The sequence below is a fragment of the Ailuropoda melanoleuca genome, chromosome 17 (assembly GCF_002007445.2).
Source record: "Ailuropoda melanoleuca isolate Jingjing chromosome 17, ASM200744v2, whole genome shotgun sequence".
NCBI lineage: Eukaryota > Metazoa > Chordata > Mammalia > Carnivora > Ursidae > Ailuropoda > Ailuropoda melanoleuca.
The window spans coordinates 26,875,143-26,893,766 of NC_048234.1; the positions used below are offsets into that span (position 1 = coordinate 26,875,143).

General features: G+C 36.4%; 1 protein-coding gene across 4 annotated transcripts in view; it reads right to left on the bottom strand.

Annotated features, from left to right (window-relative positions):
• Positions 1-4,705: 4,705 nt before the first annotated feature.
• The window catches only part of ABHD17B (abhydrolase domain containing 17B, depalmitoylase), a 49,593-nt gene continuing 35,674 nt past the window's right edge, over positions 4,706-18,624 (bottom strand). For 3 of the 4 annotated variants that reach the window (XM_019794673.2, XM_002914741.4, XM_034647093.1), the window contains exons 2-5: positions 13,300-13,769; positions 10,466-10,645; positions 7,809-8,016; positions 4,706-5,101 (exon numbers count right to left, since the gene is read on the bottom strand). In XM_019794673.2, the coding sequence (XP_019650232.1) occupies positions 4,982-5,101; positions 7,809-8,016; positions 10,466-10,645; positions 13,300-13,766 (975 nt within the window). In that variant the 5' untranslated portion in view covers positions 13,767-13,769 and the 3' untranslated portion in view covers positions 4,706-4,981. Of the gene's footprint in view, positions 8,017-10,465; positions 10,646-13,299; positions 13,770-18,624 lie in introns of all 4 variants that reach the window. The other variant, XM_034647094.1, reaches the window with a different exon arrangement.

Genomic DNA, 18,624 nt, shown 5'->3' on the forward strand with positions numbered 1-18,624 from the left:
TGTGCATACTTCCACTTCATATTTTCCTCTGAAGTTTCTCAGATTGGTGCTAAATCGTTTAGAAGTCACTGTTTCAACATTGGCAACACTGGAAATGGAATGCCGTTCTGTTTCTTGAAAATTCATGACTTTTTAAAAACAAGAGTCATAGAAGAGAACAGCAATAACATTTGCCAGAGAAGCAAGCTCCTAGCAGCCTGCCCTAGAAATCCAGATCTTCTAGATGGAACTCAATCCCCTGGGCAGGCAGCAACTAATGCTTACCTCAAGGTAGGGTAGCCTCGGTCTTGGCTGTCAGACTGTAGCTCATAGCATGGTCTTTCAGAGCTTCAAAAGCGGAGCCATGTTGCTCTTAATTTAGACATACTTAAAGTAGTTCAGTTATGTCTGGTTTCCTAGATAATCTGAATAGAAACAGAGAAATATCAAGTTAGAGCAGAGGAAATAAGCTCACAGAAGCAACTGGTGGCAGTTAACACTCTGAAAGGCCAACAGAGGAAACTTTAAAGCAAACCCTGGAACCTGAAAAGCAATGCAGCCTGGGCCCACTAATTAAGAGTAGATGACCAAATTTATAATCACTGTAGCCCTTGAACTGAGAAAACTGGGAGAGAAAGATGACGATATTTGAAAAATGGCAAAAAACAATAACCTACACACCCAGTAAGCCCAATGAAGAGACCCACAGATAGACGTATCAGAGTAAAAAAGCTAAAAATCAAAGACAAGGAAAATATCTTGGAAGAAGCTGGAGAAAAAGTATCACTTACAATGAAGCCCAGGAAGATGAATGGCTGACTTCTCAGCAGGAGCAATGAAAGCCAGAGGGCAGTGGGAAAACATTCAAAGTGCTCAAAAAGAATACTGTCAACAAAGACTTTGATACCCAGCAAGGGTATCTTTAAAAAATGAATTTGGGGTCGCCTGGGTGGCACAGCGGTTAAGCGTCTGCCTTCGGCTCAGGGCGTGATCCCAGCGTTATGGGATCAAGCCCCACATCAGGCTCCTCTGCTATGAGCCTGCTTCTTCCTCTCCCATTCCCCCTGCTTGTGTTCCCTATATCGCTGGCTGTCTCTCTCTCTGTCGAATAAATAAATAAAATCTTTAAAAAAATAAAAAAATAAATAATGAATTTGAAAGACTTTCCTAGGTAAACAGAAATTGAAAGAATTTGTTGCCAGGCCAACTCAACAAGAGATATTTTAGGAAGTTCTTCAGATGGAAAGCAAATGATGTCAGACAGTACCACAAGACCAGAGAACCCCATTAAACTATAAATGCGTATTTTTTCTCTTTTCTTAAATGAGTTATAAAGCAATTTCATAAAATATGTACATACAGTTGACCCATATACAACATGGGGGTTGGGGTACCATTCTGCTACAAACATCCATGTATAACTTTTGACTCCCCCAAAACTTTACAGAGCCTTACCAAATAACATAAACAGTTAACATGTTTTATATGTATTATATACTACATATTTACAATAAAGCAAGCTAGAAATGAAAATGTTATTAAGAAAATCATAAAGTCATCGGCACCTGGGTGGCTCAGCTGGTTAAATGTCTTCAGGTCAGGTAATAATCCCAGGGTCCTGGGATCGAGCCCCACATTGGGTTCCCTTCTCCCTCTGCTGCTCCCCCTGCTTGTGCTCTCTTGCTCTAATACAACTTTAAGAAATTGTTAAGTAAAATTAATGGTACTGTTCTGTACGCATTGCAAATATCTGCATATAAACGGACTTCTATAGTTCATACTTGTGTTATTCAAGTGTCAACTGTAACCTATTACTGGGCCTACAATATTTAGAAGTGTAACACAAAGCTGTAACAAGCTGAGGAAATGAGCACAGATGGTAAAGTAATAATTGTTAACAATGCATTATTAGGTTTGTAACAATAACAGATGTAATACATGGGGATTGCCTAGAAAATACTTATTAGACTTGGTACTCAATAACGTTTTAGGTATTATATAATTTGTTACTTTCCCTACCAAACCACCCTCTCCTAACCTCCCAAAAAACCCACAAAAAACTCATCGTCCAGGGGTGCTTGGGTGGCTCAGACATTAAGCATCTGCCTTCAGCTCAGGGTGTGATCCCGTGGTCCTGGGATTGAGCCCCACATTGGGCTCCCTGCTCTGCTGGGAAACCTGCTTCTGTTCCCTCTCTCGCTGTCAAATAAAATCTTTTAAAAAATCATTCCCCCTTCTGATTACCCCCCTTTTCTTTATCCCTTTCTTCCCCTACCGATCATCCTAGTTCTTATGTTCCATAATCAGAAGGGGGAATGAAACATGAGAGACTATGGACTATGAGAAACAAACTGAAGACTTCAGAGGGGAGGGGGTGGGGGAATGGGATAGACTGGTGATGGGTAGTAAGGAGGGCACGTATTGCATGGTGCACTGGGTGTTATACGCAACTAATGAAGCATCAAACTTTACATCGGAATCTGGGGATGTACTGTATGGTGATTAACATAAAAAAAATTAAAAAAAATTAAAAAAAAATCTTTTAAAAAATCAAAAAAACAAAAACAAAAAAACCCCCCATATCATCCAAATAAAGGAATCCTTTTCTGGCTTTTATTTGCTGTTCCACCAGCCGGGCTATAAACTTATTTGGAGTTCTTTCTCCATGGTCCGTCCTGGGATCCAGATTTCAGAAGCCCAGACTTTAAAAAGAAGAGCTAATTTCTGAGAGTGAAAATATACAGGGATATATAAGCTACTTTCTTGGGTCTCTTTCCTACCTGCTCAACCTGTTTTCTCATGGTAGACTTAGAAGGCCTGGAACCCAAACTTCCATACTTCAAAGAGCTGGGGGAGGAGGGGAGCAAAATCTCTGAACTTTGGTGACTTGGATGACCTCTGGACATTGCCAGCTTTAAACATTAATATATCTACACAATTTGAAATTATTTCAATACATGTTTCATCTGAGTAAGATTTATATTGTAAAATGCTAACTAGAAGTCTTGATTTATAGTCCATGAATCCACCATACTTTGAATAATTTGGAACAGAGCAGTACATTTTAAATTTTAAAATTCGGACACTCCTTGGGGAACATGGGTGGCTTAGGCAGTTAAGCGCCTGCCTTCGGTTCAGGTCATGAACCCAGGGTCCTGGGACCGAGCCTCATATGGGACTCTGCTCAGCGGGGAGCCACCTTCTCCCTCCCCCCTCTGCCTGCATCTCTGCCTACTGGTGCTGTGTCAAATAAAATCTTAGAACTAAATTCAGCTACTCCTGTATCCACAGACCTACCCACTATCCTTCTTACTGCCTCAATGCACTACATTACCTTAAGCAGTAATTTTGGGGGGATTAAAAAAAACCCCTCAACCTTGAAATTATCCTAGGACAATAGCTGAAATGTGCACTATATCAGCAGATACAAAATATCACAAATTGTTAAAAAACAGCATTTTCCAACATGTAATTTTAATGTATTTCTCTAATAAGAATTTCATTTAAATCATACTATTAAAGCATTTTTTAAAGTGTTAAAACGGTATTATGGCTATTTAGTACATGGCCTACTAAAGAGGAGTAAAATAATTTCAAGTCCATGGGGTTTCTAATTAAAGAATCAGTTTAACAGCTTTTAGCTCACTAACATTTATAAAGACTCTGCTTTACTTCCTGTTTTTTGTTTTTTTTTTTTTAAACTAATGTCTAGTGGGTCATTCCCAGGCTTGAGGTATTTGCTTCCTTCCTTGGTATTACTCATTCAACTACTCAGTCAGATGCATAATCTATTTGAGAGATGTAGGAGACAAATGCCTTCTCTCCACATCCTATCAAATCACAATTCTAAGTATTCTATGTGTAGCTCCTTTTTTGGTTACTGGACACTTAGCATGTACATCATCATTAGAATGTAACATGCTACCACAATAACTATAATGCCTGTTTAAAATTAAGGCAAAAATTAAAAGCCCACCCACCACATTTAGTAATAACTGCTTTGATACTTTTTTCAATGTAATTGCTTATTCTCAGCATTATAATTTGTAGTAAATGTGTTGCTTAAACACTTGGCTGTTTATTCATGTGACTATCCAATTTTCAATAGTTTTAAGACAACCTTAGTGAAAATGGATTAGTGTTAAATACATAAATCATTGTTTTGATAAATGTGAAAGGCACAACTTACCAACTTAGTATTCAATGAATAATTAGCTGGTAAGGAGAAATCTAAGAGCCATTTAAAAAATAAAATCATGATTAATGCTGGAGAGCAAATACATTTATGTTGTATTATAATTCAAAAGGATCATTGGTGTATTTGTCCAGATAAATTTGATGAAGAGAAGTTAAGTACAACGAATGGCAATTATATTATAGATTTTGGCAGTTACTTTTGGGTTTGTTTCCTTAGCTGTAAAATGAAGGATCAAGCTATTTCATATCTAAAGTTTTTAAGATTTAGGAGTTTGTCTGGCTTCCCATACCTGTTCATGAAAAATTAAATTTTTGTCGTATAGAATGTCTAAATGCACCAAGAACATTCTATTTAAAGGACAATTGAGGTCAGTTTGCAATTTTAAAAATTTATTTTCATTTTTCAAGCTTTCTTAATGTGAGCAATACCTATGTATTTATAGAAATCACCAAGAAAAACTGCAATATGTTCTTAGGTAGGACACAGAAGTGGTAAATTTGAGTAAGGCAGAAAATCTGGAAAAGTGTGTAGATTATAAACCAATTTATTGAAGTTCTTATTCTGCTTTACATACTTGAAGACACGGCAGGAGCTATGTACACTGCCAACCACTTCCCCAGGGTTAGGGCTACCATCCAAATTACACCATGTTGGTATGCACAAAAGATAAGTATCCAAGCAAGTTACCTGAGGCTACTCTAGCCCAGGTTAAAAATTGGTATGAGTTGTTACAGATGAATGGGGTTGAGATTTTCACTACATTAGAAACATAAGGGATTGTGTCAGTCCATCAGTTCCATCTCTTCATTTCCAGTGAGGAAACTCCACAGATCTAATTGATGTCAGGTGAGAAGAGAACCCAGATCTGCTTGCCAATTCTTCTACATGATACTGTCTTCCGGATACCGCAGGGCAGGCAATGCTCTGAAAAGGTAGGAAAAATCTAAATGGAATATAAAATCTTAAAGGGGTCATTACATAGCCCATCTAGTTCAACTTCACATTTAAATCTGGAACTACTTCTACAGCACTGTGTTAGATGTTACTCAGCTTCTCCCCAGTGATAAGATCCTCTTCAACCCTAAGGAGGCAATCCCTGTCATGGACAAATAACAACTTGGCTCTTTCTTACACTGAGCTCTCACCTGCCATTTTGGAACTTTCACCTAGTTGTACTGAGTCAAAAAGAGTAAACTGTACATGCCTCTCAAATATTTGAACACAGCTATCATTCCTTAGTTACGTAATTCTCCAGTTGGTCTTTGGGTTTTAGTTTGTGGGACTCTTTCCAACTCGGTAAAACATCCCAGGATTTACTCTAATTTGTGAATATCCTTTCACTGTATCCTTAAATGAAATTAATATTTACAAATGTGGTTTGACTAGCCCTTCGTATGAGATTATCGCCCCTGATGAATTTTTCTGCACCCTAAAATTACAGCCAAGTATAACTGGCTCACGTTATTTCTAGCAAACTAAAAATATCCAGTTTTTTTCCCATCTATAAACTCTTAGTAAATGCAATTTCATATTCCTATCAATGGCATTCTATTGTATCTAGGGTAATAATCAGGGTCTATGACACCAGGTAAGATTGTGCCCCTAAATAACTTGCCAGCCTCAACTTTATGCCATCTGTTCCTCCTTGACTTCTGGCCAGGCATTTTATGCTTCAAAAGCACTGTCCTTCCTCTAGGTTTCCACATACTGTTCCCTTCAGCCAGCAATTATTTCCCTTGGCCAGCAGGTTTAGTCATCCTTCAAAGTTCGTATCAAATCTAACTTCTTTGTGAAACTCTTCCTTGCCCTTCTCCCAACGTTCCCCTCCACAAAGTACCATTTACGTGTTATAATAAGCTACAAATCTCCCTCAGCCCTTATCCAAATAGTCATACTTGTGTAATAAGGTGTCTGTCTCCTTGGTTACACTACACTGTGAAGTCTATGAAGGCATGGTCGATGTCTACCTTTATCTGGCATAGAGTATTACATGATTTAGACATTCAATAAATATTTGTTGAATGAATGAATACTGAATTAGTATGATCAATATTTTAAATTTAACAGGTAATCAAAGAAAACATTTAGCTAAACTCTGGGGTGTAGGTTGTACAAAAAAAGGAATAGTACAGGCTCCAAAATAATCTTGAGAAGAAACCTCTCCAAAAAAAGAAGTGATGATAAAATTGAGAAAACTACACAACTATGTTCTATAAAGATGAATGGTGAATGTTTTCAGTTCTTATGGTAAGGGGTGGGAAGCATGGAAGAAGGCAAACAAGCACAGCTGGGTGGTATATTTGTTGTTTTACTGTTAAATCTGACACATCTGAACCAAAGCATTCACAATACTTGATATACTTTGAAAAGAATCATATACTATAGTCTTAGACATAACCACAGAACAAGCAGAACAATTAAAACTACATAAGGCCTTAAAATATATCCACAGTGTGTATTATTTCAATATTCATTCATTTACAAATTAGACTACATACCGTTAATTTTATTTTTATTTTTCTTTCGTTGTTTTATTCAGGCAGGATTCATTCAAGGAAAGGCAACTTAGTTTTTGTGTGTGAGCTTTGTTTTTTACTACATTGGTTAATATAAAAGTTATGAATTAAATGTTCTCTTATCTCCTGTATCCAGGAGTGAATTCATGAAATTCTCAGATAGTAATCTAAAACAATAGATCCTATTAAAAATAGCCAAGGTGAAAAATGACCAAATAGCCAGCCTGTTTGTGGTCCTGAAGAACATCTAACGGACTCTCAAGATTTTCTTTTAATGAAGAGTACTGCAATTCTATGAGATTAGTCAAAATTTAAAACAACATTGCATACAAAATCATTCTTGAAGCTCTAAATGCCTTTTAAGTAACAAAAATGAGAATTTTAAGTAGTTGCCTCACAGTACCAAACCTATAAATCAGAACTAGTTAAAATTCAGTGATATCATGACTTCTCATTTACAAGGTAACTAGTTGGTAAATTAATAGATGGCATAAAAATTAAGACTTACATCATTTTTTTTAAAGGAGAAAATGTATGATAACCAGGAAATACAGAAAATTGAATATATTCTACAATAAAATAACTGTTTAAACCTCAATCCCTGTACAACAGGGTTTAGGTTATCTCAAGTGAACTTGCACGTTTTCATACAGTTTATTCTACTATGAGTACTTGAATCATTTTAGATATACAGTTTTTTATTGAAAGAATATTACATTTGTATACCTGGATAAGATTTAGTACATTGAGATGTTTTAAAAATATCTATAAATTTGTTTCTGATATGCAAAAGCATTTGGCAATACTTTTACAGCATTTGATTTTATAGAATTAAAATTTCATACAGTACTCATTTTGATGTTTAAAAAAAAATTCACAGAAAAAATATAAATTACACAGCCTGACTGCATGATACTGTTATTTCCAGTTTCTAGTTCTGGTAATAAAAACCTTCATTAAGTCTGTTAACAAATCATTACCTGTACATTTATGAAGGCAACTGACATGATTTGCAAACAAAACCTTCAGGTTTTATGTTATTTACCAAAGAGTGCAGTTCAGCAAGAAAAAAAAAACCCCAGTATGCAAATTTACAGAATATTTTACAAATTTACCAGTTCCTGTGACACAAACTGTTTCAACCTTTCAAGGTACTGTCCATAAAGTTCCACATCATTGTGACCTGCCCCTTCAACCCACAGAGGCTCCACAGGTCTTTGGCAACGCTCAAACAGTGCGAGGCCATGTGAAAAGTCAATGACTTCATCTTCAGTCCCATGAATTATTAATACTGGAGAGGTTATCTTAGAGATTTTGTCAATGCTGTAAGAAAAGAGGGGAGAGAAAGTCAATGAATTAGCTATGAAAAGGAACGTATGACAAGTTTTCTTGCAACATCCCGACAGATCATTCAAATACCAGAACGGTCTTTGAATCAACCCAGAAAAAATGAATGCCTCTTGGATTTCAAGTAAGATTTAAAAGTCACTTTACATACTCCTTATCTTAGGATTGCCTGAGGAAGCTAACTTCATGCACTTCTGTTTTGAGGGAATCTTTCAATGGTTACCAGCAACCTACTGCATGCACCTTTCTACAATGTTTAGAGAAACGTAGGTTGGAAGGAGAGGAGGAAACTAAGGACTATTGAAGTATGTGCTAACTTTGTACCCCTGTGCACTCCTGTTTTTTTCTCCCCCTTAATCTACTAAAATGACAGCAAAATGTTTTTTGTTTTGGGGTATCAACTCACAAAAATAGGGAGAATATAATAAAACAAAATTTTGGAGCTGGAAAGCAGATAAATGAGTGGGATAACAGATAAACAGTGTGGGGAAAAACCAATTTTAAGGGAATAGAAGGTAAAGTAAAGAAACAATCCAATTTATATCATGGGATAATCCAGAAGGCTAGGAACTGACATGGCAATGAAGGCAGGTGACAGGAGTCCACAGAATTTGTTTGAAGTCCGTTTAACAAATATGTCCCTCTCCAGGTGTCTTCCCCTTCTTTTTGTAGATTGGTAGCTGTACTCTACCCAAAACTGAAGGTTTTGTGGACCAGGGACTTGTGAGGCACAGTTTAAGGCAAGAAGTAAACATGTGTAAACACACATACTGCTGCTATGAACCCATTTTCTGTACTGGGTTCCCAGAATGCTGGCAGCCAGGCCTTCAATCCTCCAGGGAGGACTTTTAGAAAGGGTCCTTGTTGGAGACTATATATACCTTAAAAGACAGAAATAGTGACACAGGGTGGGATCCCCAAGTAACTGATTTGACCAGATCACTGTAGAGTGAAGCTCACTCTCAGCAAGACTCAACCACCTGCTTCAGATCAGCTCTTTAGTTCCTCACTCTTACGTATGAAGAGACAACCAAGAATTATCATCAGACAACAGAGAATACTTTAAATATTAGAGAGAGATCAAAACAATTTTAAAAAGGCAACTTGAAGGAGATAATAAACTACACAAAGAGACCTTACAAATTTTAATGGTTAAAAAAAAAAACTTCCCAAAGAGAGAAAGAAGGTGTTATAAAATGAGGATGCAATCTTGAAAAAGGAAATCTATGAAATAATTCAAGGCTGCACTTGGTAAGGAAAAATGCTTTGGTATATTATTTGGTATCAAATGTTCAATAGTAAAGGAATTATAACAAATTTATATTCTCTTTCAAACAGTTTGCAGTTACTCTTTGTTGGTGTAGCAGAAATGAAAGAGGGAGCTGGACAGAGATAAAGCATTACCCAAATACTCCCTCTATCATTTTTATTTTTCACAGCAGTGTAATGCACATACCTTCCAACATACCATTATCTAAAACAAAAACCCCAAATTAATGTAAAAACAAAAAACCTCCCACAGCCTAATCATATGCTCCCACCATCAGCTTCCCTACAAAAGTGATCCCTTACTGGCTAATAATGAAAAAATTTGCTTTTGAAATGACCCTTGTTTTTATAAAAAAGCAAGTGATGACTCTGGCCTTTGGCTCATCTATCATTCACAAAAAATTCTTTGTATAGCTGCCAATTGGGGAAAAGACTACAGACTGAAATTTGCCAGCTTCTCACTTCTTGCCTTCTCCCTTTGAAAAAAACGGGCCAGGAGTTTTTTCCAAGTATGAAGAGGAGCTAGAGGAACTTTCATCTTGTCTTAAGGAGTAGTAGTCCTCCCTTCAAATTTGAATAAAACTGTGTTTGCAGACTTTGTGGTGGCAATACTTATTCAAGTTAATTTAAGACAGAACTTTTTTGCAGTTCACTTCTTTTATAAATCAGCTATCATTAAATGCCATTCACTAATTTTCATGCACATGTCTCATTTTCCCTTTACTCTTCCTCTCGTCTAGTATTATGTCTCATTGAACGGTACCATTATTCATTAACACCTCAAGTCAGAACCCTGGGAATTACATTCAGGTTCTTTTGTTTAGCATCCTCTATTCACCCTGACACTCAGTTCTGTCAATTTCATTTCTCAAATTCATTCTCTTATCTCTAATACTACTAATTAGTGCCACTCTGCCACTCTCTGGGTATAAGGCCCTCAACTCTTTTCATCAGGATTACTATTGCTCAAATACTTCAGCCTCCTGACTGGGCTCCTGCCACCACCCCTTTTTAAAAATTTATTTTCGACAATTTCTGTAATATATGTGAAATAGAAGTTCATGGCTGAATGAATTGTATTATGAATACCTTAAATGATGAAAAAAATGCCCTTCAAGTTTCACTGAATTAAACAATTTTGAATATTGATACTTACTTTGGGAATGCATCAAAACAGTAGGTCTTCTTGGTATCAGGAAAAGCAACTCGCATTCCCGAAGTCAAAGGAGAATGAAGAATAACAGCAGCACTCTCATACCGAGCAGCAAGATCCACAGATGGTACTGTCCCTATACTTTGGCCATATATAATCACATTTTCAGGGCGAATGCCGTATCTACAAATTCAGAAATTAAAAAAAAGTGGGGGGGGAGAGTTGGACTGGTATGAAATATGCAATCATTTTCTAAGCACTTAATCTTGTAATAGAATGACTTAAAATGAGACAATGTCAAATTTATATTTAAAATATGTTTCTTAGTCATTATCATATTTACTGCTATAACAATATCTATATTCTTATTTCATCTGTTTCCTCTTTTGGAAAATAACTGCTGAGGTCTTTTAAAATTTCAAACTTTTCATTAAATCATTTATGCAGTTCAATGTGGCATACGGTTGGCTAAATCCTTAACATAGCACATCACTAATATTTTAACACATTGATGTTTAATAGACATTAACTGTCTATTTTCCATTCAATATAACGAAAGTTCTTTGTTTAGACATCAAAAATGGCTCATTTTATTTTTTGAAGTTTGTCATAGTGATGAAAAACTGCTACTACATATGGTTACTGTATGGAATGAATAAAAAAATATTTCCTTTAGCTGAAAGCAAATTACAAGTTTTCTTGAAAGGTGCCTTTACTACTATTGGTAAGACAAACATATGAAAGAGAATTTCAAATGCCTTATGACTCAATTATGAACAAACTTCATGCTAAAATCTCGAGTACTGCCTTATCCCCTTTAAAAATGCTGTAGATCTAAATTGGTCAACTCATTGCCTCAAATGTATCAGATATAATCTAAGTTCCAAGCACTGTTACTTGTCTATGGTGTAAGATCAAATATGCTTTTCCACTTTAGAAGTCTGAGAGCAGTCACTTCTGGATGCTAAGGGCAATTTGCACAACAGCATCTGGTCTTTTGAAAAGGTAATGGAGCTTTCCAACTATCTAAACATGAAAAAATAGCAAGACAAACCCCATGTGCTTCCTCTGGCCCTTTCCAGGGTCCCAGGGCTCTTTGAACTATCCAAGTAATGACATACTTTCCCATAATTTCTTCCAATCAGTCCTACATAGGCATTTAGATATGCCCCAGGGGTTGGGCTCCATCTACTCCAGACTGACTCTATAAGTAAACTTAGAAAAGCCTTTTTCTTTACAAAGACCTGACTGAAGTTACAAAAATGAACATTTGCAGCATCAGTGTTAACTCTTGAGGCTATATGGTTGCTGTTAGCTGAATAGCAGCACTGTTGGTGGCAACTATGGGTTTAGGCTAATGTTAGCAATGGCAAGGCTCCAGAGTAGAAGCAGCTGCCAATTTAGCATCAGAGAACTCAAAGCAATAACAGAATTTCAGGGGGCGCCTGGGTGGCACAGCGGTTAAGCGTCTGCCTTCGGCTCAGGGCGTGATCCCGGCGTTATGGGTTCGAGCCCCACATCAGGCTCCTCTGCTAGGAGCCTGCTTCTTCCTCTCCCACTCCCCCTGCTTGTGTTCCCTCTCTCGCTAGCTGTCTCTGTCTCTGTCAAATAAATACATTAAAAAAATCTTTAAAAAAAAAAAAAGAATTTCAGAATAGTACAACTCAGAAAGGACTTTAAAGACCATCTAATCTAGTTCAGCTGCTTACAAAGCAGATGTTCAAAATCAGAGTAAGTCAGCGGCAGACCTATAATTAGAACCCAGGTACCCTGACTCCCACTTTTTCATTATAGCACACAGACAATGAGCTCAAAGACTGTTATACTATTTAGAAATTCTTCTACTCTGCCCTTGTTCCTCATTCATCAAGTATGTATGGTCATCAACTATGTTTAAAAAGATGAATTAAATCAAGACTAGGATTTTATAATGTTTCCTTCGAACTGGTATCAGACAAGGTAAAAAATAGGAAAAAGTTAACCACTTTAGAAGAGCATTTTTTTTCTTTTTCACATACACCTACGGCATTGGACACTAGTATGTTTTGGCTAAATAAAGTTATCTTTTCATGTTATTGAGAAGCATTAATAATGAAGGCTATCTGCTATACCTTAGCATCCTTAAAAACTGTTCTTTTTTTTTTAAGATTTTATTTATTTATTTGACAGAGATAGAGACAGCCAGTGAGAGAGGGAACACAAGCAGGGGGAGTGGGAGAGGAAGAAGCAGGCTCCTAGCGGAGGAGCCTGATGTGGGGCTCGATCCCATAACGCCGGGATCACGCCCTGAGCCAAAGGCAGATGCCTAACTGCTGTGCCACCCAGGTGCCCCAGAATGAATACTTTAAAAATGATTCCAATAAAGTATCTGTAAGTCATACTTCTAAAAGATTTTTACATAAAATAATGCAAACCCTGGCTTATGATTTTAACAAAAAGAACCCAGCCTCTTATACTCTTAATGATAGAGTAAGTAAATGATTAGCTAAGTCATGTTATCTTTCACTCCCTTGAAATGTTCCAACTTTGAATAAACATTTTTATATCACACTCCACAGGTTTATAAAACCAACTATTTGTCACTGGCTTAAATTTTAAAGAAAATCACACACACACACTAACAGACATAAATGAGATCTGTCTTAAAAACCATGCTATTTTATAAAAATTTAAAATTACAATCTAGGAGCTTAATTCTTAATAGGTATATATTGGCAAATATGACCTCTACTTAGTACTTCTAAAACATGTGTTATAAAAACTAGTTTTTTTTATCTAAGAAAATTTTAGTTAACCATCATATTAAATGTGCAAAATAATTCCCAGTCACGATTTACCTTGTCCTAAGAGCAAGCCAAGCAGCTTCGATATCTGCATAGAGGTTCTTCTCTGTTGGTTTCCCAGAACTTGCGCCATATCCAGAATAATCATATGAGAATATATTACAATTAATCCGTGATCCCAGTCCTATGTAAAAGCTGCTCATCTGACCGAGATCAACAGCATTTCCATGTGAGAAGAGTAAAGTATATTTGGCATTGGGTGAACAACGCACAAACATGCAGGCAATTCTGTTGCCTTTACTGGTTCTAGTCATGAAACACTCAATAGCATCTTTTTCTCTAGAAGAATATTGCCAGTCTGCTCGTTCTGACAGATGTAAAGTCCAGCGACTTCCACTTTCATCACACATCAATGTGTAAGTAGGATCAGGTGGCAAAAATGCTAATTTTGAAGCAATTTTCCCAGGGCAAGGTGGACAGCAGAAGAGGCAACATAGCTCACTAAATGAAAGATTATTCATCTTCTGAAAAAGAAAAGAAGATAGCAAATGCTTTAATTTTTGAATATGGATTGTGCATTTTCATACAACAGAAGGTTAAAACAAAGGTACTGGTAAATTCTACTGGTATTCAGTGTCTACTGCTATTATTTCAAGTATCCTTTGCCCAGATTTTTGGCATTGTTCTGGAAATAATTTAAGTCCTCTGGTGAGGCAAATATTTCTGACCAGGAGACACTCATTAAATCATGTTTCAAGTAATAGTGATTATATATTATAATATTTAACCAAATATGAAAACTAATATGAAGAGGAGAGGTAATATTTGTTATTGCTACACAGATAACAGCATAGGAGGTATGAAGTATTTTTAGAGCTGTGGGTAATTTCTGGGTTAAGTCAGTGAAATTCTCAGAATGTCGTTGAGAAGCTAGGTATTTAACATGATATAGTAAATATATAATGATACCATATACATTGCTCATTTTCATTAAATGAAGTGCTTCCTATTTGTCAGGCATTGTGCTAGGTATTCTATGTGTATTACCACATTTAATTCTCAAAACAACCCTGGTTGATCTGAGAAAAGAAACGTGCACAGTGTGAGGCAGCAGTGGAGCCAGGATTTGACAACAGGCTCAGCCACTGTCCTACATCCCTGGGCTACACTGCCTCAAAGGCTCAGAAAACTATTTATCTCAGAAGCCTATCAATTTAGCCATAGTGCCAGTGGCTCAAATAACCTATAAAACATAAAATATATGTCTGTAATGTAATTATTGCCCAAATTAAAAAGGCTACAATATAAAGGCTACAAAAAAAAGATAAAATCTGCTAAAATTTCCTATATGGTTGGATGGGAAGAAGTGAGTTACAAGGTTTGAAGTCAGACAGCTAGTAAGTGGTAGAGTTGGGATTCCACTCCAAGCCGTTTGTTTACCTTTGTAACCCTCATTGTCTTCTTAAGTAGATGAGGTCAATGCCTGGTTGTGAAGAACAAATACAATGATGTAGTCAGGACATCACTACAGGAATGGCCATACAGATGGCGCACTTAAGGATGGTCCACTCTCCTGTCTTTTTCATTAGTGTTTTTAAAGTACTTAGTTGATATTAAGTCAGGAACAAAAAATACAGTCATACTTGTTTGCCCCACCAGCATTTCTTTTTATCTTGTTCTTTCTCAAATTCCTCTTTTTAGCAGTAGGTAACAGATTGCTTAGTCCAGGAAGAAGGCATTCAAAACAAACACTTTCTAGAGATTTGGTGGCACCTAATGTTCTAAAAAAAAAAAACTAAACAGGAAGACTGGAAAAAAAAAATGTACATCATACCATTATACCGAATGTAATTATATATGAGAAGAAACCACAACAGGAGACTCAAGAAGTGAGTTTGTAAAGAAAGAAATGCCCTTTTCACTCACTACAGAATCAAAATCTTGTTCATATGCTCAACAGACATGTACTAATTTCCCAATGTAAACTAATTAGGTAGAAAGAAGGAGAAACACCAGCTAGAGAAACAAAGATAGGAGTGGTGTAAAAGGCTTTCAGAGCAAGGGAAGGGCAGGATCTTGGATATTAATAAACACCTCTACTTGCTATTCTAACTTAATTCCTTTTCAACCTTCAAAAAAATAGAGCATGAATAAGTTAATGTCATAGTCTAGTTGGAAAAAGAGTGTGATAAAACAGAAATGACAATGAGGTGTCACCTTTAGTGGTAACTCTGACTCCGTGAAATATTGTACTGAGGATTCTAAGGGCATATGCAAGGCTTGGAAGGCAAAGAACAGGTCATAAATTAGTGATGTCTACTAGAGGATTTGGCTACAAATTTATTATCCTGGTCATGAGGATATAGGAAGACCCGGTGAAGAGGATGGCAGGAAAGAAAGTTCAAAGGGTCAGTTTACAAGAAGGAGATGACCTAGAAAAAAAAGATGAGATATAAGGTACAGTATTATCAATGCTATCTGTTTAATAATCTGTTTACAGCTATTTCTTGCTTCCAATTACCTTACAACCAGCAACTGCTGACCCTCAAGACTCTATTAAATGCTTGGTTGATAATAAGGAAGCTGTACATAGCTGTTTGTTCCTATAATTTACCTCTTGAACATGAAGACTTTTATATATGATAATAAAGTAACTTAAAAATAAATCTTGCTGAGTGAACGTACGTAATACTGCAGAGTCGCTTCTGGGATGAACACCAAAGGAGAGAATCAGAAGGAGAAAAGCTGCAGTGCCAGGATCTAATAAAAGGACAACCTGACCTTTTTTTTTTTTTTTAAAGATTTAATTTATTTATTTGAGAGAGACAGAAAAACAGAGTGTGTGTGCGCACCAAGATGAGGGAGGGTCAGAGGGAGCAGCAGACTTCCCGCTGAGCAGGGAGCCCTATGTGGGACTCCAAGCTCATGATGACTTGAGAAGGCGGCAGACACTTAACCAACAGAGCCAACCAAAAAAGAGAGTATGGAAGATGCAGTGGGAAAGTGCCAAAAAGAAAGACCCAACTGGAATCCCTGACATAGAGAAATCAGTATCAAAACAAAGAATTAACCTGATGGGTTGGGTACAAGATCAGCAAGAAATGTATTACTGAGCTGAAAGAGCAGATTAAAGAATTCCCAAACAGGGTATTTTTCAGGATGAAAGGGATGAAGACAGAGAAAACATGAAAGAAAATTTAAGGAAGACAGAAGTAGAAAAACCAGTATCAATATTATAAGAGCCCCAGAGAGGGGAAAAAAGAGGAGAAAATAAAGATAAGAATCTCAGACTTTCTCAGAATTAAAGAAAAAATTCAGCCTGAAATTGCTCAGAGTGCTTAACAGGTATTTAAGAAAATTCTCACAGGCTAGACAAATTATAGTAAATATTAAGACTGCCAGAAACAAAAATATGAAAATTTCTAGAAAGAATGACTGCCTACAAAGGAACATCTGACTTTTCAAAACCAACACTAGAAACTGGAAGATACTGGAGAGGGGGTTTTAAAGTGAGAAAGAAAAAATCCCAAAACTTTGAACCTAGAATTTACACAGAGATAAAATAACATTTTTTTTTAAAGATTTTATTTATTTGACAGAGAGACAGCCAGAGAGGGAACACAAGCAAGGGGAGTGGGAGAGGAAGAAGCAGGCTCCTAGCGGAGGAGCCTGATGTGGGGCTCGATCCCAGAACGCCGGGATCACGCCCTGAGCCGAAGGCAGATGCTTAATGACTGAGCCACCCAGGCGCCCCTAAAATAACATTTTAAAATAAGGATAAAATAAATTAGCTGCAGGCATACTAAAACTCAGAGAAGCCTTACCAAACAGAGACCCTCTTTGAGAAACTCCAGCAAGGACAAAAATAAATCCAAGAGAATTCTATGAAATATCTCAGATATGATAAAGAATAGTTAATATAATAGGTTGTTTTGTTTTAAAGCAAGCAATGGGGGGTGGGGTGGGAAAGCAACGTATATCCCCAAACAATACAAAATCAAAACTTTGGGGAGTATGAATATAAAGAGATTTGGAAGAAGAGTTAGGGATTAAGAGAAAAATGTGCTGAGGCAATACTCACTTGACTTGTTCAGAATGGTATTAATATTGATACACTTAAGACATGGAAGAAAAATACAAATATGACTATTAATGAATCAGATATAACCACCATAAAATTATAGGTTCTAGGATACACTTGAAGTAGTTATAGTTATTCATTACAAATGTTCAAGCTTGACTATCTGTCAGTGTGTTAAACTCAAGGAGTATAAACAGAAAGAAATAATTAAGGGCAGATAACAGTATCAATAGATCCAAAAGCTGACTCTTAGATAACTCATTTAATCCATTCAACAACCTTCTGACATAGGGACTATCAATTCACCCATTTTCCATTTGAGGAAACAGAGGCACAGAATAGTTATGTAACCTACAACGGTCACACAGCTTGGTTAAGTGACAGAACTGATATGTGTGGCAGAATGACTCTGAAGCCTGAACTCATAACCACTGTTTTGCGGAAAGAGTACCCACAGGAGACTGATGAACAGAGATAAGCAAAAAACCAAAACACTAAATGAAAAAGCAGAAATACATAGTCTTTAAAATTAAAAAAAAAAACTCAATAAACTAAGTAAGTTTGAGGATATGAATTAAATTCTTGAGTAACATAAAAGAAAAACCCAATGCAAATAAAAAATGGAGAAATGATTTGACATTTTTCTGAAGAAGAGTTACAAATGGCTAACAAGTATGTGAAAAGATGTTCAACATCATTAGTTATTAAGGAAATGCAAATGAAAACCAGAATACCACTTCATACCCGCTAGGATGGCAATAATAAAAAAGACAGGTAAGACCAAAATTGACAAGGATACGGAGAAACTGGAACCTTTATATACTGTTGGCGGGAAGTAAAATGGAGCAATTAAATTGGAAAACAGTTGGCAGTTCCTTAAAAAGTTTATAAACACAGAGTGTTAACATCTGACCAAGCAATTCCACTACGTATATACACAAGAAAAACGAAAACCTATATCCACACAAAAACTTGTACATGAATATTCACAGTGGCATAATTCATAACAGCCATAAAGTAGAAACTATCCAAATGTCCATCAACTGATGAATGGGTAAAAAAAAGATGTGGTATATCCACATCACAGAACATCATTCAGTGATAAAAAAAAAAAACACTGATGCATGGTATTAAGTAAATGAATCTTGAAAAACTTATACCAAGTGAAAGGCAGTCATAAAAATCATTGGAGCCAAGTCTAGGGCTATGGAAAATGGGAGGGCTGGAGAGCAATGGCTAGAGTATGGGGTTTCTTTTGGGGGTAATGAAAATGCTCTAAAAATTGTTTTAAGTAGTAG